Below are 22336 nucleotides of genomic sequence, written 5' to 3'. Positions count from 1 at the left end.
CCACAATATTAATCCACCTTGAAGAGAGAAAATCGATAAAAATAAAAAATAAAAAAAATAAAAAGAAACCAAAGCTTTAACCATCACATATAACAAACAGATTAACGAATGCATAAAAAGCGAACAAATTGAGTCAAACTGAAAAGAAAAAGTAAATTTAAACAATTGGAAAATATATACATGAAGCAAAACATGTAGAAAAAGTTCAAAAAACTGAGTAAAAATGAAAGGAAAAAATTAAAAAAAAACTTAATACCTGACAAAAGGAAGCAAGAACTCCAGCCACAAATCCTCAAGACAGAACCTGTTTGCAAAAAATAAATAAATAAATGCATGCTCCAACGAAAGAACATCATAGACCGCAAAACAACATCACAATTGCAGAGGAAAAACAAAAACTCCAAAGCAAAATAAAATCGAAAGCAAAAAGCACAACAAAAATGAGGACCAAATTTACAAACCCAAATTTGCAAGCAGCAATACAGAAAGAGGAGAAAAAGCAGATGTCCAAAGCTAAAAAAAAAATAAAATAAAATAAAATAAAAATGGGGGGAGGGGGGGTGAAATACCACAGCAAACGGACAGAAAAGAAAAGATAAATAAAAGAGACGAGCTTACAAACCCAAATTTCCAAGCAGCAATACAGAGAAGGAAGGAAACGCAGAAGTCGAAACCAAAAAGAAAGACAAATCAGAGAGCAGACGTGCGGGAAAGTTCAAAAAAAAAAAGAGATGAGTTGAAAAGCCAAATGCAATGGATGATCAACACGTGGTCTGCCCTGCCCAATATATATATATATATTTTTTTTTCCTCTGACTTCGCATCATGACTTCTCAGGCTTGGTTTGGTAGTGATTCTAAAAAATGTTAGTATAAAAAAATATTGGGAGTTGTTTTTGTGTTTGATAAACATTCAGTTTCAATTTTTTTTTCACTTTTTTAGGTAAAAAAAAAAAAAGCCAAAAACAAGAAGATGTAAAACCCATCTTTGAAAAACCGATTTTTTTTTCACATTTGTTTTATTTAAAAGTTTACTAAACATTATAATGCTGCTTTTTTTTTTTTTTTTCAAAAACACTTTTACAAAAATGTTTACCAAACACTTTACTGCTTTATTTCACAGCTTATTCTTACAGCACAGCAGAAATAATTTTTTTTCAAAGTATAGCAATACAAAATCAGTCCTCACTCAAATTGGACTATCTTTTCTGCCCTCCCCAATATATATATATATATATATATATATATATATATATATATATTTCTGCAACTTCACATTTATTTTCTCTTTTTCGAGGAATGGGCCTTCGTTACTACCAGCCAACTACAATGGCTATGGCATCCCGCTTTTCCTCTGTCTCTCTCTCAAATGGAAGGGGATGATCAAGAAATGGCATAATGTAAGCCAAAAGCAACCAAAATATGCTTCCAGCATCATCAATATATATACATACACATATACAGGTCCGTTAAGGAAAAGGATCACCATTTTTCAAAAAAAAAATAGAAACATCATTTTGACCATTAGATTTGACTTTAATGAAATTCTATGGCTGAGATTAAATCTCAAAATCTCAAAATAGAAACACCATTTTGACCATTAGTCACAGGCCATAAATTCTCAATCACAGAATTTCATTAAAGCCGAATCTAACTATTAAGAGGATGATTTCTTTTTTTTTGAAAAATGGCCTTAAAGGCTTACTATGCATACATATACATATAAATCTATATGTGTGTGTGTGTGTGTATTTCTGCCCATTTGCATTTAGGATCTGGATTGTCTGCCCTTCCCATTTCATACCCTTCTCATCCTCTTTTATTTTTGTGATCACGGTTAAGCCACGTCAATATTTTATATTTTCATTATTTTTTATCTTATTATTTTTATAAAAAAATTAATATTTACATGGCTTAACCGTTTAACCGTCGTTACAAAATATAGGAATGGATGGAAAAGGTATGGGATAAGAAGGGGAGAAGTCCTTGCATTTATTATCTCTTTTTTGAGGAATGGCCTTTGTTACTACCACCAGGCAATGGCATGCCTACTTCTCTCAAATGGAAGGGGATGATCAACACGTGGCATAATATAAACCAAAAGCAATCAGAAAAGGCTTTAAATACTGGACTTGAGAGCGATAGGAGGTAGAAGCACGGATAATGGACAGGTAGATATAAGAACGAGTGTGATATCCACGCATTTCTTTTTACTTCTTTTATACTTTTTTAGTTTTCGGTCGTCGAATTAGATGAATTGAATAAGATCAACAAACATAAATTAATAAGAGGTGTGTTCATGAGAAAAACAATTATATATATATATATAATAAACAAAACAATAACCAATTGTTTTACCCGTGGATGAACACATTGGTTTTTGAACAAAAAAATTGATAAACAAACAGACTGCAGGACAAAATAAATGATTATAGTTGTCAAGAGTTAAATCCAGCCACAGATTGTGGTGCAAAAAAAGGAAAAAAATTTATAAAAATAATTGTTCTAGGGAAAAAATGATTAAAAAATGTGCGTGGGTTTTGAAAAGCGAAGAACCTCAGATGATGGAGAACGGCACCAGAAAGCAGAAAGGGCAAAATGGCCAACTCACTGCACAATTCTAGAAATGGGTAAAAAATTGCTCAGCAAGCGAGGGACAAAACCGGGTGGGCACTGTTAATGAACAGTACCCATCCGCTCAGCTTTAGTATCCTTAGAATTTGGGTTCATTACTTATCATTTCGAAGAAAATGGTGTCACAAGTCCAACAAGCATTTTTGCCGTGACGTATGGGCTTAGGCCATTCTGTCTTTTACTATATTTTATTGGTATTTTAAGATTTTATGATATTTTTGGTATTTTCTTATCAATAAACTTGAGAATTTCTCAATTCTTTGTGAGTTTTAAATTGCTAGTATAGGTAACTAGTGTGATTATGTAAACTTAAAGTAAGAATCTTAATAGAATTTTAAGATCAAATTCTCAGAGACTTTGTATTATTTGTAAACTTTAAGTTTACAAATAAACTTGAGAATTTCTCAATTCCTCGTGAGTTTTAAATTGCTAGTATAGATAACTAGTATGATTGTGTAAACTTAAAGTAAAAATCTAATTAGAACTTTAAGATCAAATTCTCATAAACTTTGTATTATTTATAAAGGAAGAAAATCAATCATAAAAGCACTAAATATAAAGAATTACACACAAGATTCGTCAAACCCTACTCTTTTTCTCTGCTGGCCCGACCTCTCTGTGTTCTCTCTCTCAATAATTACTTTCACAACAACTTACAGTATTTTATTCAATTTCTCTGCTATTTCAACCTGTATCAGAAGGCAAATGAGAAAGTAAATCCTATTCTTCTTCCCAGCTCAACATTTCACTACTCCAATGAATAAGGGAAGGCAACCACTACGGGATGGTTCAGTAATTGGGTATGAATTTTAGATTCGTATTTCACACGATATATCATGGGTTCGATTCCTGATGCTGGTAAATTGCACGATAGTGATCAGGAAAGGCTGAAATGTCTTTTTAAATCTTTCTGATCACCCGAAGAATGAATTGTCGTGTCGAAACCACCAACTCGTCATTTAAAAAAAAAAATGAATAAGGGAAGGCAAGAAAGCAAGACGATAGTGTAAATTTGTCTTATAGAAAATGAAGCTAAAACATTTACTTTGTTCCTATCTCTCGATCTCCTACATAATGCTTGATGTGACATGGCTTACTTTAATTAGAAGGTGCTCATATCATATAAGTCCCTGTCCATGTTTATTTTTTATTATTTATAATCCCAGCATACAACTTATCGTCCTGATTGCGTATTCAAGTTGAATTACACTACGTACTCTTCTTTCCTTTTCAATTTAGGTGGCTATATATCTCACGTGTTGATTAAACTAATTCCACGATTAGTGGTGTACTAGATAAGTGGACTACGTTGTTTGTAGTCATTAAGGTATCGTTTGGTATCCAGACGGGACGGGACGGAACGGAATGGGACGGGACGGGACGGGACAGGACGGAACAGAACGGAGCGGGAGCAAAGATGCCCTCGGATGGAAACAAGGAGGAAGAAGAAGGAGACGGAGATATTATAGTTTTGTGTTCCACGGATGTGGAACGAGTCGTTCCAGGGGGTGAGGTGGAACGAAAATTCACCCAAAACTAGTTCCGTGGAACAGCTCGTTCCACCCGTTTTAGGCGCACCAAACGTGGGACGGAACGCCTTGTCTCACTCTGTTCCGTCCCGTCCCACGTACCAAACGGTATCCTTGATGGCTAGGATCGGAGGACACTTAATTTTTACATATATTTTGGCACTCATTTTGTATGGTTCACTTCGTAATGTATTTCAACTATCTAACCTTCTGTATTTCCTAAAAATCATGTTTACCAAAAATCACCCAAAATGAAACTATATGACTGTTTGAATAAATGATAGTCATTTTGTGTTCTTTGAAGAGCCCTCCATATTTTTTTTTTTTTACGATAAATGATAGTTTAATGGTTTTGGATTTGTAAAATTTTTTTACAAAAATAATCTATGAAATGATGAACTGAAAAATAAACGGTTCAACTTTGAAAAAAAAATTCTAAAATAAATGTCAAAATATAACTCCCAATCCTAACTCATTAAGTATAAACTTATAAAACCAAACTCAGAAAAAGGGAGCACTAAATTTGTAATCCATGTAAAAAATGGATATGGATCCTCCAGATCCAATTGTCCTAATCCTAGGGATCCATCAATCCGGACCGTTGAAATTTGATTTAACGGCTACAAACAGGGGCCCACTTTACAAGTTATAATAACTTTAACCGTTGTATCAAATTTCAACGGTCTAGATTGATGGATCCCTAGGATTAGGACAGTTGGATCTGAAGAGGATTCATGTCCGTAATAAAATGAGCATCACATGACGCATGCATGTTGCCAGTTCATCTACACGTACAAAACAATATGTTAAAAAAGATCGCATCTGTATGCCTTAGGCCACCAAAAACAACCCTAAAGTAATGCTTTAAGTTGTCAAAACGTAACCGTCAACTGTAGATGCTTTAAGAGTTTGCTGGAGCACCAACTGAACCAATGGATGCCCATTTTACATTTGGTATCAAAGTACGATTGTGGTTGTGATGGTGGAGGAAATGACGGTAAATAAGAACAGTAATTGAAGATGCGGCGGTAACGGTGATAGCAAAGGTAATTGTGGTAGACTGGTAGGTATATTTGGATGTACATCGAGAACTCGGGCCCGAACAACGACCTTGTGTTAGGTTCTGTCACTTTCTGGTCCCATGCACGCCTCTAAATTGTTTGATTCCAGTTCTAAAAGAAAATCAACAATATATATTGGTAATTGATTGATCAATAATTCCCACCCAGGCACCCACTTGTTTGATTTTTGGGACATCAAACGTATATTTTTTATTGTTGTAAAATTGCCGAATCACAGAAAAGGCCAATGATGAAGATTGAAGCTGCTAAAAATCAATGGGGCTGATAAGCAGCCCCATTTTAATATTTTATACACGTGATAAGCGAGGTCGATGAGTTGAAAAAGTTTAGGTGGATTAATAAGCCCCGATGAACCGCGACCGTAACACGGTTATAAAGTAGTGAGATTTTTTGTCAAGTAAGTTTCAACTCGCATGAAAGACGTAACGATCTGGATACTATTTCGAAGAGAAGTTCGGAGAAATAGATATAACTGTGAAGATGCAGATTACTTACACCTGGACATAAAGACTCTATCAAGCTTCACTAAGGAAAAAACGAGGTCTTTTGTCTAAAGAAATGCCCTGTGAAATAGCTAATCAACATTATGGTCAATAATTCAGATTTTTAATATTATATTTTATGCACATGTATTTTGGAGGAGCTCGTGTAATAACGAACGTGTAATCCACGTTCTCATTTACATAATTAGGGTTGTTTACTGGATTAGATATTTAATTTTAGCGGTAATCTAGAAGGGGGACTGAGTTTATGCGTGTCAACTTTCTACTACGAAAATTTGACAAAATGTATTACTTCTTGTAAATGAATAGATTTACTACTAATATTATTAAGGTATTTTGCGATAAAATTCAACACGTGAGGGTTCCGGCATGTGGTTAAGTTAGAAAACATATTCATGCCAAGTTCGAGGGAAATGTTTAGGCTTTATAGCTAAAATGATCCTTATTATTTATCATAACTCATTATTTTGGTCATTGAAATTCAAAATTGATATAAGTAGTCCCTAAAACTGTCAATTATTTTTTGTTCATTTGTGAAAAATATCTTTTAAATTGAAGAAATCACCAGTTCAAAGGGAATGGTTGATTTAACAAAAATACTTTCAGTTTAATAGAAATTTCTCATAAAATGACTAAAATAATTAACAGTGGACAATCCTTGAATTCTATTGGTTTTAAATTCTAAATATGAGTTATGTCAATCTCAAAACCATTTTAGATAAAAAGCCAAATATTTATATGCAGTTGAGTTGAGTTCACAAGAACTGCGGTTTTAGACTTTTAGTAAATTAGTGACAGATAAACAATCACACGTGTAATGAAATTTAAAAAAAAAAAAACTTAAAAAATTATAACGTGAAGGTCATGGAATCAGAGTAATTAAGCACTTTATTAATTTTGTTTTAACTCATAAAAAAATCAACCTTTTGAGATGCTATTGCTAATTTCCCATCCTCCCATCACGTTCATTTCATATCTTGTCAACTAACGTACTCACTTGACCAGATCACAATCCACTCCACATAGAACATGGAAAAGAACAAGAACCTAAATTAAGAAATTGAAACTCTTCAAAACATTTTAATCTTGATTAATATTCTCTATGACTAGTGAGGCAAATCTTACAATTTGGTGTCACTCTTTAACTATAACTCTCAAAGTTAGTGCTTGATAAGTAGATGACAAGTAATTTTTTATGAGATATTATATTCACACACTCCAAATTACTTTTCTCATTTTTTTACTTTTTAATATTTTCTACACACCACTAACATTTGATAGAAAAATATTAAAAAATTAAAAAGAGTGGAAGAAGTAATTTAAAATGTGTGAATATAATTTTTCTTTTTTATAATGACCGTCACACCAATAAGTGGATGTTGTTATCAATTAACTCATATTACAAGCCATCCATCAACAACATATTACTGCGAATCGTCGGTTCATGATATATTAACCTTGTTGTGTTCACCTGCTCATATTATAATAGATGGATCTTTTTACTAAGTCCTAAATTATAATATTGATATTATATTATTGTTGATCCCTCATGTTATCATTATACATACTAGTATTGTGTTCATCTGCTCATATTATAATAGATGGATCTTTTTACCATGTCGTTTACTCATATTAATACATGATAACAGCACGTAACGGTATGTCTATCACTCAAAATATTTCATGAATAATGTAAAGTCCGACATAAAAAACCAAACATAATAAAGTACAACATACATTGAATTGTTTTCGATTCCACTACTAATAACATCGAGTCGTTTCATAAAAGACCTCCCACCTATTAAGATACACAAACATTTAAACTGAAAATCATATTGATATTATAGTATTGTTGATCCCTTATGTTATCATTATACATACAAGCCTTCATGCACGTGCTCATGCGCGTGCAAAAGACATTTTTTGAATCACGGCATGCTACACGTGACTTACACGTTTTAAATGAATAATATTAGACCATACTAGAAGAAACCCCTCATAAACCAATCAAAGCAGCTGAATCCACATAATAAAATCGATCTTTCAATTTCGATCTACATTCTAATGAATTTACATTAAGAATAGAGAAAATAATATTTAATAAATAACTGATTGAATCACATTATTAATAGTCCATTGTGAGGTATTAATTATAAAAATAAAATAAAAAACACTGTACAGGAAAAAGTTAAATATTAAAAATACTATTTATCATTGTATAGTAAATAGTTAAATATTAAAAACACGGTTTATCACTATTTATATGACAAAAATACCCCTACCACATTTGATGCATTATTTTGGGCTGCTTTTGAAGTTTTTTGTTTGAGAGGCATTTCTGTCCACTTATTTTTGGTGAAGTCTATGACCTAAAAAATCATTGTTCAAAAGCCCTGCCGGCTTTATATTAAACATATATACATATACAGTCCCTTTATGCAAAAGGATCCCCATTTTTTCAAAAAATGGGGATTTGATGGGGGCCCACATGGAACTTCAACTTAATTTGTAAGTCTCGATTCATAGATCATCCTTGTAAAAATTCAATTCAATCCAAAATCATTTGCCTATTTAATTATCAAGATAAAATTTCATTGTTTCTTATATAACAAAGTATTTGTTAACTTTTTTGAACCCAATTAGATGACTTAAATATTTCTGATAGGATGATCTATGAAATGCAACTTGAAAAATAGACGGTCCCAATCATTAAAATTTGATGTAGTGTGAACCCTACAATTAATTCCCATTTTTATAAAAAAAAATAGAGATCCCTTATCTTAAAGACTTCATATACGTATACACACACAAAATGAAAAATATTTACCGTAGTTAATAAACCACATACTGTTACAATTGGTGATTATATTTTTTCTAATGATTTAAAAATATAAATACAATTAAATTTTTTATATCACATTTGTCTCACAATATAAGTGAGACTCATTTGTATTAATAGATCTTACCTTTTTTTAGAGAATTTGATATTAAAAAAATATAATAAACTCAATCAACAATCACACCATATAAATTATAAAATATGATTGAAAAATAGTCTCTTTGTCGTTACCTTACAAAAATCACAAAGCTGCGGTGAAATCCATATTGTATTTATAACAAGTACAAGCCACACAACAAAAATACCAAACATTCAACACTCTTCACTTTTCACATTCATCGGGATCTCAAATATCCCACACAGAATTGCTATGCAGCAGCAGATTCGGCTTCTCTGATCAGTGATCACCGGCCGTTGCTTTCATCTGAAACTCCAAGATGGTCCAACTCCATGGGAAGTTCAAGGCCTTCGTCAACAGCAGATGGCTGGTGTTTGTGTGTGCAATGTGGATCCAATCCTTTGCAGGAATAGGGTACCTGTTTGGGAGCATATCACCTGTGATCAAGTCCACCATGGGCTACAGCCAGAGAGAGGTGGCGATTCTTGGAGTGGCCAAGGACTGGGGGGATGCTGTAGGGTTTGTGGCTGGAAGCCTGTCTGAAATATTGCCCACCTGGGGCATTTTGGTCATTGGAGCAGTCCTCAACTTTGTTGGTTATGGCATGCTTTGGCTTATTGTCTCTCAGAGATTGCCTGCTTTGCCTCTCTGGGTGGTGAGTTAACTTGTTCAACTTCAATCCAAGTCTCATCATCAAAGTCTTCTTTTGGGATCTGCTACACAGATTTTATCATAGCTCCTCTCCATATTTTTGCTAGGATTTCAGTTTTTGTTTTTATGAATGGTTTTAGATGTTCGGGACTGCTTCTGGAAGGGTTAAAAGTGTTTCTATATCATAAAAGCGCTTTCTGGAGAAGTAAGGGACCTTCCTGCTTCTTTAGGAAACACTTCCAACTGTTTTTTTAGGAAGCACTTGGGTTGTTAATAAAATTTCAAACATGTTTCTAATAATAGAACTTATGACAAAAGTGCTTGTGAGTATAAGTGATTCCTACAAGTACAGTCTTGAATGAGCCTGATATCGGATTTGGAAAGGATATACATCGACAAAATTTTCTACTGGTAAATCAAATGACTGTCCATTTTGTTGTCCTGTACTCTTTGTTGTACTGTTGAAATTCATATATTGAAATTTGCCATTTTTATCACAAAAGAAAATAATAGAACATTGAATCTTGTGTGTATTCAGTTGGCATTGTTGTAGTCTTCCTAGTGTTGTTTTTTCTTCGCATAAACTGTCATACAGATTGTATTCATGTCGAATCCGTGTAGTCTTCTGCATTTTTGTTGTGAGCAGAATTGCTAACCAGGTTTTATTTTTCATTTTCTCCTTCTGTGCAGCTCTGCATTTGTATATTTGTGGGAACAAACGGAGAGACGTTCTTCAACACAGCAGCATTGATATCATGTGTGCAGAACTTCCCCAAAAGCCGGGGTCCTATAGTCGGGATCCTAAAAGGCTACGCTGGTCTGAGTGGCGCGATATTGACTCAGATTTACGCAATGATCAACTCCCCTAATGAATCATCGATGCTTTTTATGATTGCAGTCGGCCCATCAATGGTTGCCATTGCTCTGATGTTCATTGTTAGGCCTGTGGGAGGCCACAAGCAAGTCAGGCCATCTGACAATTCAAGCTTCCTATTTACTTACAGCATTTGCCTTGTTCTGGCAGCTTACATGTTGGGAGTTTTGCTCCTCGAGGATTTAGTCAACATAAGTCAACCTTTGATCACATTGTTTGCAGTTATCCTAATCATTCTCATTCTGCTTCCAATTGTGATCCCTGTCATACTGGTTTTCTTTTCCGACCCAACACATTCGATGCAGGAGAGCCTTCTCGTTGAATCGCAGGGTGAAGAAGCTGGAAAATCTGAGGAGGACAAGACTGAGGTCATTTTTAGCGAGGTGGAGAGTGAGGTGGAGGATGATAAGTCCCTGGAAGTGAACTCGCTTTCAGTGTCCGAAAGACAGAAGAGAATTGCTCAGCTGCAGGCTAAGCTGTTACATGCAGCTGCGGATGGAGCAGTGAGGGTTAAGAGGCGAAAAGGCCCTCGTAGAGGAGAGAATTTCACCTTGATGCAGGCATTGGTAAAGGCGGATTTTTGGCTCATAGTATTTTCCTTATTTCTGGCTGCTGGATCCGGCTTGACAATTATTGACAACTTAGGTCAGATAACTCAGTCACTTGGTTACAATGATTCGAGTATTTATGTTTCCATGATCAGCATTTGGAACTTTCTTGGACGCGTTGGGGGTGGTTACTTCTCTGAGATTATAATAAGGTGACATAATGCAGAGCCATAAAATTGAGTACTTTTTTTCCTTACACATATTTCGCACGATGATTTACTAGTCCTCATGTGCATGTTTGTTCTTTTACCAGAGATTATGCTTACCCTAGACCCGTGGCAATGGCGGTAGTTCAGGTCATCATGGCATTCGGGCTTTTCTACTATGCCATGGGATTTCCAGGGCAGATTTATGTGACAACTGTGCTGGTAGGACTTGGTTATGGTGCTCACTGGGCAATTTTGCCAGCTGCAGCCTCGGAGCTCTTCGGGTTGAAGAGTTTTGGGGCCTTGTACAATTTTCTTACAATGGCAAATCCCGCTGGTTCTCTTATATTCTCAGAAGTGATTGCTAGTGGAATATACGACCACTACGCGAAGGAACAAGCCACGCTCAGACACCAAATTTCAGGTTCAATGCTCCTAAAACCCCTCCGCGATGAGGACTCACTGACTTGTGTTGGCACTATATGCTATTCCATCACATGTGGAATACTCTCAGGACTCTGCATTGTTGCATGTGTTCTAAGTTTAATCGTTGTTTACCGGACTAGGAGGGTTTATACGCAGCTCTATGGATCGAGCACTTGAACTGCGAAAGCAAAAGGGCAACTGGATACCTACGGCGATCAGCACATTGCGTCTGAAAGGACTTTCTTCCTACGAATCCAAGTCCCCTGTGGGGATTTTTCTCTGAACATGAAATTGAATTCTTTTCTTCTCTCGTTTACAACGGAAGAACAATTCGAAAGATTTGCAGAATATTTCATTGATTATGATCTGCGATGAGAACTTAATAATGTTTCAACTTCTTGATATTTATATGTAAACAACAGATGCAGTTGCAGAAAAGGTACAATCTTTGTCATGGAAATCTTTTGTTAAAACAACATCAATGGCTTCAAAAGGCTGAGATTTCTTGAGGTTTAAGGAAAGATACCTCGAAAGTGAAGCCCATCAAGCGGCCCAAAATCCAGTAGAAGGCTAAAAAGCCCACAATGCCTGATGGGCTTGGTCTTCTGTTTGTCTAATAAGGTAATTGGGTAATTTTCTTACATAATAAGGCTAGTTTTGTTGGTTCCACGTCAGCATGAAATGGATATTTTTGGTCAAAATAAAAGGAAAGAGATCCTTTTCAAATATGTTCCACCAAAGCTACTGGATCAAGTGATTTGGGTCTTTAAATTTTGATTAAACGGTTAAAAACATAGTCTACTTTTAAAAGTTATAATAATTTTAACCGTTTAATTAAATTTCAAAGATCTAAATTACTTAATCTGATGGTCTTGGTGGAAGAGATCCAGAGAGGATCTCTTTCCAAAATAAAATCTACGTACATGCGTATCTACCGAGAGAATCTGAGGTGGCATACAGTGCATTATGTTTGCCACAAAATCTAGACTGTATTTACAGACTAATTGATATATTAATTAAGTTTTAATTTAATTCAAATATATTGTTATAAGGAGCAATATTCGTGTGTCATTTATTTAACGTGTAGCCTTGCGAAGTTAGTTACGGTGAATCTTTGAGCGCTTCTTTTAAATAGATACGCTTGTATAAATTGATCAACAACTTAAAAATGTGATTGAAAAAGATAATACGTAATATAGCATCGAAGAAAATAAAATAAACTTACGCAAAACATATAGTAAAACAAGATTACATGTTGATTTTCTTATATTCCTAATCAAATTTTCCATATTAGGTAAAAATAAATATGGGAATATAGGAAAGTGGCAACCATATAAACCAAAAATTAGGCCAATTGCAGTAATGGTCACTATATTTAATTGAGATTTCACTTCTGTCCTTCTAAAATTTTTGTTTTGCTTTCTACATGGACGAAAGTGAAGTCTCAAATAAACTAGGACCATTCTTGCAAATTGGCGCAAAACTTAACCATGGTTAGGGTTTTAAAATGGCCAAGTGGCATGATTTACAAAAATTGAAATTGCAGCAATGGTCCTTAGAGTTTGTTCACGATTTCACTTTCGCCATTGTAGATTTTTTTTCGTTTCACTTTCTACAAGGTCAAAATTGAAATCTCAGGTAAACTACAGGGACCGTCGTTGCAATTTCGCCAAAAGGTTAACCCTGGGTAGGGTTTTAACCATAGGCCAACCAATGGTTAGGTGGCATCATTTTACAAAAGCCGATGCTACCAACATATATATATATATATATATAGATATATGTGAAAAAAATACGTACATGCAAAATATCTCAGCTATTGAATGAATTTCACCAAATAAAAAATTGGGATTACTTGAATTTTGATCAGGGCGAACAGAGGGCGAGCATAAGAATTTTATGGAGAATTCATCAATGGCGTATCTGCGATCACAAAATTGAAATGGGTAAATTTCATCTCTCTTATATATATCTGTTTGTATATGGTTTCACTGTGGCACGTATGGAATTTTTTTTTTTTTTTTTTGGGCCTTTTTTTCCTCATAAATTCTTCGTAATGCTAATAAATTTCTAGGGTTTTAGGCAAAGCTACTGAAATTGGGTAGGTTGAATGCGTGATTTGAACTCTTATGGGCAGCTGATTTGGATTGTTTGCATGTCTGTTTGTTTGTGCGGGTTTTGCATATTTCATCATATATCATCAAATTTTAGTAAATTTGAGAACGGGAGGTTGGTTTTTGTTCTTAAATTTTCAAATTTGGAGCTTGGTTTTTCTGTTTGGATTGTAATTTTTGTTCATTCGAAGTGTTTGATAGCTGAGATTTTACTTCTAAGAGAAATTCTCATTTGGTCTTGTGATGAATTGTGGGAAACGAAAACTTGGAATTCAGATATATCCATACACCCTGTGATCTGTCATTAGGTTTACAAGCGTTTCGCGGGAACAAAATAGGCCGTTAGGATTTTGTTTTACTGCCTCTTGTTGATTGGGATCATGATTTTTCTGATTAGTGGCTGAATGTGAAATGTGTGTGGCATTTCAATCCGTAATGTACTTTTCTTGATTAATCCTTTGTTAATTTGGAGTTCAGTGTTTAACTTGTTGATTTTATGGAGACATGATTTCCCGCGTATTTTGTTTGATCGTTGAATTGAGTATTAAAGATTCGGTAACTGATATATCTTAGGAAGATTGGATAACTGAATGTGAAATGTGTGTGGCATACAAATTCTGTGATTCTCAATGTACTTATGGTAATTCATCCTGCATTTATTTGGAAGTTCAGCGCTTTAACTTGTTGAATTTGGTGGATATGTGATTTCCCGCGTACTTTGCGTTGAATTGAGGATTCTAGATTAGGAGGTGTTAAAGATTCGATAACTGATATATCTTAGGAACATTCTATAACTGAATGTGAAGTTTGCGTTGCATTGCAATCATATGATTCTCAATGTACTTTTTTAATTCATCCATTGTTTATTTGGAAGTTCAGCGCTTTAACTTGTGAAATTTTGTGGACATGTGATTTCCCGCATATTTTGTTTGATCATTGAATTGAGTATTCTAGATTAGGTGTTACAAGATTCGGTAACTGATATATTTGAGGAAGCATTCATTAGCTCTTTTTTTCTAGGTTTTTAGTCGTCTTTGATTAATCATGGCCGTACTGCTTGGGATAATCTTCATGTGTTTAATTAATATCCGAGTTCAATTAGTTTCCTTTTGTGGTTTTTTGTTTTCTGATTGCAGCTGCTACAATACAAAGTAACTTGTTAATGAGGCGTGGAGTGTTAGATAAAAACAATACCCGGGTTTATTCTTGTTCGCAATGTGGAAACGTGGCGGCCTACCAATAAAAGAAGTACCAAAGGAAATAATGTGGGAAGATAGAGTCACCAACATCGTGAAAATGGAATGTAATAAAGACGAGGCCCTCAGGGCGAAAGAGTTCGCAGAGTTGAAGTTTACAGAGCGTGATGTCTCTGGGGCTCTAAGATTTGCTTTAAAGGCCCAAACCTTGTATCCCGAGCTTGATGGTCTTCCTCAACTTTTGACAACTCTTCATGTTCACACCTCCGCTCAGAAGGGAACAAATGGGGAGACCGATTACTACAAGGTCCTCAGTGCGGAACCGTTGGCTGACAAGGACACAATCCGAAAGAAATACAAGAGACTGGCACTCTCTCTCCACCCAGATAAAAATAAATCTGTAGGCGCAGACGCTGCTTTCCAAATTGTTAATGAAGCCTGGACTTTGTTGTCCGATAAAGACAAGAGATTTCTTTATGACCAGAGGCGGAGCTTAGGATACATGCTTGAAAGAGTTCCAGATGGCAACTTTTCTGCAGCAACTAGTCAGAATGGTTTTCATACCTCCTCCAACTATAATCATTCAAACGGAAGGGATCAGTGGAGTGCAACCTATACCGACCATGTTACAGCAATGAGTCAGAATGGTTTCCATACCTTCTCCAACTGTAATCATCCAAACGGAAGGGATCAGAGGAGTGCTTCTTACCATATTAGAGCAACAAGTCAGAATGGTTTATATACCTCCTCCGACTACAATCATTCAAACGGAAGGGATCAGAAGAGTGCTACTCATACTGAGCATGTCACTGCAATGAGTCAGAATGATTTCCATACCTCCTCATACTATCATCATTCAAACCGAAGGGATCAGAGAAGTGCTACTCATACCAATTCTGTTAGACCTCCTTCTCCACCAAAACCGACATTTTGGACTGTGTGCAGTAGTTGCAAGATGCAATTTGAGTATCTTTGGACTTATCTGAACCAATACCTTCTGTGTCACAACTGCCATCAGCGCTTTTTAGCTTCTGAGACACCAGCCCCCAAAATGCCCAATGGTAGATCAACTCCATGGGTTTCCTACTTTCAGCGAAAGGGTTCTAGGCAGCATAACAGGACCATGAATACATGTGCTCCAGGAAGTTCACAGACTGCTACCATTAATGTGAAGTTAGCAGGAAATTCTGGAGTTGACACATCAACAAAAAAATTTCCGGCAGGAAAATTCTTCAAACGGGCAAGTTTTGAAAGTGGGCAATTACGAGGTTCCTGTGCTGGTCAAACTGCAAGTGACGTTCGCCCAGGATTTGGGGAACTGAAGAGAGGGCATGAAGAGGTGGTTCTAAATAAGGAGGCGCAGAAGTGGAATCATGAAGCTTGTAAGAAAACAGATGCTGCCTTAGCGTCTGGGTCTCTTGGCGCTGCTTCCAGTTCCGTACCCAAAGAGAGGCCTAAAAAGAAAAGGCATCTGAGCAGGCAAGAGATGGGAACTCAAATGGGAATAGCAAATGGAGGAGTTGCTATGAAAAGTGTATTCGGACTGTACAAGGGTAGTGTTGGTACAGGAAGGTTTGATGTAGCTGCAGTGGATAGTGTCTTGATAGAAATGGCTAAGAAGGAAATTTCCCAGAAGCTTAAAGTGTGGAAGGAGGCTGCTGCACCGAAGACTTCATTTACATCAAAAAATGCAGATAATAACCAGGTGAAAGAGAAGCAAAAGGAAGAAGTTGGCCTGCGTGGTGTAAAAATTAGTGTTGCAGGATGTAGGGCATTTGTGAATCCCAAGAAGTCTTCCCTTGCTAATTCTCATGTTGACGCTGATGTCAAAGAAGCTAATACAGTGGCAATGACTGTTCCAGACCCTGATTTTCATGATTTCGACAAGGATCGTACAGAAAAGTCATTTGGTAGCAACCAGGTTTGGGCTGTCTATGATGAAGATGATGGCATGCCCCGTTATTATGCCATGGTTCACAGTGTGATATCATTGAAACCATTCAAACTTAGCATGAGTTGGCTAAATTCGAAAAGTAACATCGAAATTGCTCCACTAGATTGGATTGCTTGTGGTTTTTCTAAGACTAGCGGGGAACTTCGGATAGGGAAGCATGTAGTCTATAAGAATCTTCCTTCTTTCTCACACAAGGTGGTTAGGTGGAGAAAAGGCAAAAGAGGAGTTGTCTGCATATATCCAACAAAAGGAGAAGTGTGGGCACTATATAGGAACTGGTCCGCTGTTTGGAACGAGCATACCCCAGATGACGTTATTCACAAATATGATATGGTGCAACTGCTTAATGATTACAACGAGGAGCAAGGTCTGACAATTGTCCCACTGGTTAAAGTAGCTGGTTTCAAAACAGTGTTCCGCCAACATTCGGACCAAAGTAAAATCGTGAAAATTCCAAGGGAAGAACTCTTTCGTTTCTCTCACCAGGTCCCTTCTATCACGCTCACCGGTCATGAAGGTCCCAATGTTCCGAAAGGATGCTTTGAGCTTGATCCGGCAGCTACTCCGTCGGAACTGCTTCAGGTGGAATCAGAAGAACATGAAGATGACATGGAGGTGACAGGTGAAGGATGTAATGGTGAAGACCCAGTGGGATTGTTGAAGAGCACCAAGGAAGAGGCTGTGGTGGATAATGGCAAAGTAACTACAGAAACGGGCTTGATAGAAGAGGCTGAGAAAAAAGATTTGCAAGACATGATGAAGAGGGAGGAGGAACCCCAAGGGCCGAAGTTGCTAGTGTATAGTCGGAAACGTTTCAGGAAATACAAAAAGAAGGGTGCTGACTGCTAAGTGATTGCAGCTTTAGTGGACTCATCATCAACAGAAGTAGAAGACTTACAATCTCGTATCCACCTGTGGAACTGAAAGTTCATCCCCTTTTACTGCATCTTCTTCTCCAGTTAGGCAGGGCAGTTATCATGAGTTGCAAGACTGAGGTATATCGCTTTTAGTTCTCTTATCTTTACATTGATGGATCCACAGTTTTGTCCGAAGGCGTGCAAATGCCCTTGAGACCAGTTTCAGTCGTATTTTCAATTTGAACCACAGTTTAGGAGCTTTCACTTTCAAAGTTTTAATACCCGGGAAAGCACTCTTTTTTTTTTTTTTAAAGTTTTTGTTGTTGCAGCTGGTCGAAAATGCGGACCTCGGAGCTGCTAGATCTTTTAATTGGTATACCGAAAAATGGTTTATAGGGTTTGTTTTCTGTGTTATACCAAACTTGGATAAACTCTTGAGCCAAAGCAGAAAGAGTGAACTGAATGAAATTTTCAAGTTGTTAGTTCCTCATTCTACTTGCTCTTGATTGCTATTCCCATGTTTTTATCATATACTTGATTCTTGACCATATTACATTTCAGCATTTCACATTCACTTTTGAGGCATTTCGAAACCGAATCACGTTATTTGTCTTGTAAATTTTTTAGTCAGTTTCTACAAGTCTTGTGTTTTTCAAAGAAAATGCTAAGATTGCAGGAACCCTGGTAAAATCCCTTTGTGTTTTTCACTTGTTACATTTTGCCTGTACAATCCATAGCTTTGAGTAAATAAATGGTACTAAAAACTGAGTTGCACAAATGTTCCCATATGAAAGAAGTAAAAATAGACTTTGGGTACATGAAAAAATGCAGTGTAGAATTAGAGAGAAACATCGGCATGGCAACTAACACGAGATGAGAGACAATTATACATAGGGTCTTATGTTTTTGTGCGAGCTGCCTTGAGAATGACGGAAATAATGACGGCAATTTCGATAGAGCAGTTTCCACATCAGTTGAGACTAAAATTCATTAGATCTTATGTTTTTGTGAAAACATCGTTGGCATTGCAAATGACAAAAACATCGCTGGCGCTGCAAGTTTTTCTTTAGAAAGTTTTGAGTGTGTTACAATACAGCAGTGCATGAAAACCAGATAAGAGGACGACACTCTCATTCACTGCTGTATAAAGTAAGAGACAACAGGCATCACATCAGTCAACGACAAAGTGTTTGCTTTTGGATCAGGATCCTCTCCTGATCTTAAAAAACTGGGTTTGCTAAGCAAGCAATCGTGATCGTTGAAATTTGATCCAACGGCTACAACCAGGAAGACTCCTTCAAAATTATTGTAATTGTTGAATCAAATTTTAACGGTCACGATTGCCTGCTTAGCAGGCTTAGCTTTTTAAGGTCAGGAGAGGATCCTAATCCTTTGCTTTTGCTCATTGACTTGTAAATCTATTTTTTAATAGTTGACAGCCCTAACTGTGCAGATAGTTTTTTGAGAAATTTTTCAGTATGCTGGAAATGTGGTTTGGTACATTAATATATTTGGTAGGCTAGACATGATACGTTGTGATTAATTAAAATGAATTTGAATTCAGTTCGTTATTTGTTGTGTCAAAATGTGAGATGAGCAGAACTGGACATGATGAGCTTTGAATCCACAATAGAATAGGTTATCTGACCTATCATCTAGCCCACCAACTAAGCCCTATTATAACAATGGGTTGGAATTTTTTTTTTTTTTTTTTCAAACTTCTAACTAGTTATATTATTACACTTAGTGTACCAGGCCACGTGTCCGGCACACTAAAAAATCTCTCATCTTTTGCTTCAAACTGATATTGGTGCAACACCACGTGGAATTTGCTAAAAGAAGGGGATTTGTTTTTTTTTTATCAATAAAAAGAAAGAAGGAATCAACTTTTTCAATTGAAAAAAAAAATTTGAAAATATTTAATTTGTGAAATTAGAATTGGAATATACATACACTTATATCATGCACTAATACCTATGGCGTAGTTTGAATTTTCAAATAATGAGGTTATAATATCAATCAAAAAGTTTTATTGGGCTATTTTATCAAATACCTAATCGGCATCTGTCAATTTCTATCAACATATGCTAAAAGTTTATGCCAATATATGTCAACAATTACTATTATTTGTAAAGACTTGTCAAGGGTGGATGCAATATGCTATGGAGTAATATCAAAGATTGCCAAGGCTTTTCAACTAAAGTATTTCATGAGCACTTAATGCGCAAAATAGAGTCACACAAAAAGAGAGAAAAGAAAGACAAATATGATAGAATAAAATAAAAGAAGTAGGAGGAGGAGGTTGTAATTTACTTTACCTTAGCTATTTGTAGGGGTCACATACAATACACAAAAAAATATACATGGAGTTTTTGAAATTGTTGGGGATTAAAGACAATTAATAACCCTATGTTGGCTCTGCCACTGAATGCAAGTATAAAAGAGATTGACTTATGTGATAGAATATTTTGAAGTTTTAATAATAAAAGAAGTGACTTTTGCACTCTTACTTTTTTCTCATAGCACATCTCTATTCATTTTTTTTTTTTTAGTTTTTGAAAGTGAATAAATCAAAGAAAAATCAACGAGTATAAATAAACCAGGATGTGCAGAACAAAAAAGATCAGTGTTCTAAAACCATTTCCAAATAAAAATCCCTCTACATTGTATTTCATTTCTTCCAAGATACTAAACTCCTCTGAGCGAGACATTTGTGTATAAGAGCAAGTCCACCGGGGACATTTAGGCTAGCACCTAACAGCCAAAATGGCCCGGCACCCAGCCAATCCTCTCCAGCCCAAACCCCTAGGTCAGCTGACAACCCAAGTTGTCCCATAGGCTAGCCCATAATGTGTTGAACCAAGGCCCCACCTATGTGACGTCATGCTGATACTAGCGTGACGTCACAATCCATTTAAATTTTTCTTTTTTGCACTAGGCGTGTGGGAAGCACGCGCGAGCGGGCGCGCGTCCCCAACAAGAAAACATGGGCAGGGCCCTCATGCGCAAGCGCACTAACGGCTCTTACGGGGAGGGCATATGGCTCGTTCTGGGTCGTTAGATTTCCAATGCCTAGTTTTCTGGACCATTGGATTTCCAACGGTAAAAAAAAATTGAATTTGAAATCCAATAGCTAGTGACATGGTGTGATTTGGGACGTCCAATCCAGTGATCAACGGTCCACATTTTTCAGTCCAAAATTTTTTTTTTAAAAAAAGGGACAACGGTTAGAATTATGACCGTTGGCCATGTGTTAACATATAGGCTATTGGATTTGAATTTTTTCAAATCCAACGGTCCAAATTAATTAACTAAATTAAAATTAATAAAAAGTTATTAAAAATACAGAAAAAATTTAAAAAAAAATTCTATAAATACCTAACCCTTATATTCTACCTTACACCACATTTCAATATTTTCAACACTTTCTACCAAAGCTTTCATATACTTTTTGTGTGAAAAAAAATGGCTACGTGGAAGCTCATCGAAGATGTTACATTGTGTGAATGCTGGGTTCAAGTCACTCATGACCCGATTACGGGTAATGAGATGGAGTTGTGAGAAATGTGGAGTAGAATTACGGAAATGTTTTGTGCCATACATGGAAAAGATGCCAGAAGTAGTCAAGGTCTTCAAGGGTGTTGGAAAAAACTCAACATATCATTCACTTGTTGGAAAAACGCTATCTCGATTGCTTCCAGAAATTTGCGTAGTGGGACAAGTTTAGCGGATCAGGTGACAATTTTGTAGACACTACAAGCACAAGCATTCTACAATTCAAAGAACCACAACAAATCATTCAACAAATGGGAATGTTGGGAAAGGAAATTATCAAAAATTGTCCCAGATACAAAATTATGCCAACAGGTCTAGAAGTTGTCATGTGCGACATCCCTCTACACAGTTCGCTAGAACCAGACACATCTACACAGGAAGAAGACACATTTGAAAAAGTGCCAGAAGGGACGCCCGAAGAAGTGCTGGAGACTTAGCTGACTCGTCGGTCCTTAAGGCCTTAAGGTAAAAAGGCGACAAAGAAAAAAAAAAGGAGTTCTTCCAAAAATGACTACACAAAATATATGGATGAACTTGCTCGTCAAGGTGAATTGAACATGGTGTAGGAAGCGGCTAGAGATGAGGAAAAAACTATTACTATGGCGGCAATATTAGCAGCTAATGAGAGACGTGATGCGGTAGCGGAGAGACAAAGAGAAATTCTTAATTGAGAAAACGAGATGATTAAAGAAGCACTTAATCGAGAAAATGAGATGCTTAGAGAAGAAAGGATGGCTTAAGCAGATTGTGACACTATGAACAAGCCTTTAGTAGGACTGTCTCTGAATTCAAAATATTTTTGGACATCGAGAAAAAGAGACGTGGTGCGAATGAGGCGTGCAAGAGACGCAGAAACAAGTCGAGGGGGTTCGAGCTACACAAATCCTAGCAACAAAGATCCTAGTTCCATAAACTTTGTATAATTTCGTATTTATTTGTAGTACTTTATTTAATTTCGTCTTAATTTTTAGTACTTTATGTAATTTCGTCTTTGTTTTTATTACTTTTTGTAATTTCTTATTTATTTGTAGTACTTTATGTAATTTCTTATTTATTTTTAGCAATAAATTTAATCTCTTAAATATTTTTAGTGCTTTATTTAAACACACCAAATAAACTTAAAAAAACACACGAAATAAAATTACATAAACCAAGAACTTTATTCTTCCACCACAAACTCATTTTCATTATCTTCACCTTGTTGCAATCTCTACTGGTGCTCAATTAAGTCACTTTGACTCGTGTTGCATG

General features: G+C 36.0%; 2 protein-coding genes and 1 pseudogene across 3 annotated transcripts; all 3 read left to right on the top strand.

Moving 5' to 3' along the window:
• The first annotated feature begins 8775 nt into the window (after positions 1-8775).
• On the top strand, positions 8776-11869 carry LOC137712535 (protein NUCLEAR FUSION DEFECTIVE 4). Its single transcript, XM_068451615.2, has 3 exons — positions 8776-9359; positions 10046-10989; positions 11091-11869. The coding sequence occupies exons 1-3, from the start codon at positions 9024-9026 to the stop codon at positions 11584-11586; spliced, it is 1776 nt and encodes a 591-aa protein (XP_068307716.2). The 5' UTR covers positions 8776-9023; the 3' UTR covers positions 11587-11869.
• Positions 11870-11911: 42 nt separating this feature from the next.
• On the top strand, positions 11912-18020 carry LOC137713454 (uncharacterized). 2 transcript variants are annotated; one of them, XM_088683889.1, is made up of 3 exons: positions 11912-12030; positions 13280-13355; positions 14660-18020. In XM_088683889.1, the coding sequence occupies exon 3, from the start codon at positions 14739-14741 to the stop codon at positions 17520-17522; it is 2784 nt and encodes a 927-aa protein (XP_088540015.1). In that variant the 5' UTR covers positions 11912-12030; positions 13280-13355; positions 14660-14738; the 3' UTR covers positions 17523-18020. The 2 variants fall into 2 exon arrangements, with proteins under 2 accessions (XP_088540015.1, XP_068308850.2); XM_068452749.2 differs by lacking the exon at positions 11912-12030 and having other exon boundaries at positions 13201-13355.
• A 2975-nt stretch (positions 18021-20995) lies between these two features.
• Positions 20996-22008, top strand: LOC148691132 (uncharacterized; annotated as a pseudogene).
• The last annotated feature ends 328 nt before the right edge of the window (positions 22009-22336 follow it).

Source organism: Pyrus communis, chromosome 14, assembly GCF_041283825.1.
Source record: "Pyrus communis isolate YQ-2024b chromosome 14, ASM4128382v1, whole genome shotgun sequence".
Lineage (NCBI taxonomy): Eukaryota > Viridiplantae > Streptophyta > Magnoliopsida > Rosales > Rosaceae > Pyrus > Pyrus communis.
The sequence above is the reverse complement of the archived record's forward strand: the minus strand, read 5'-3'. Positions and strand labels throughout refer to the sequence as shown.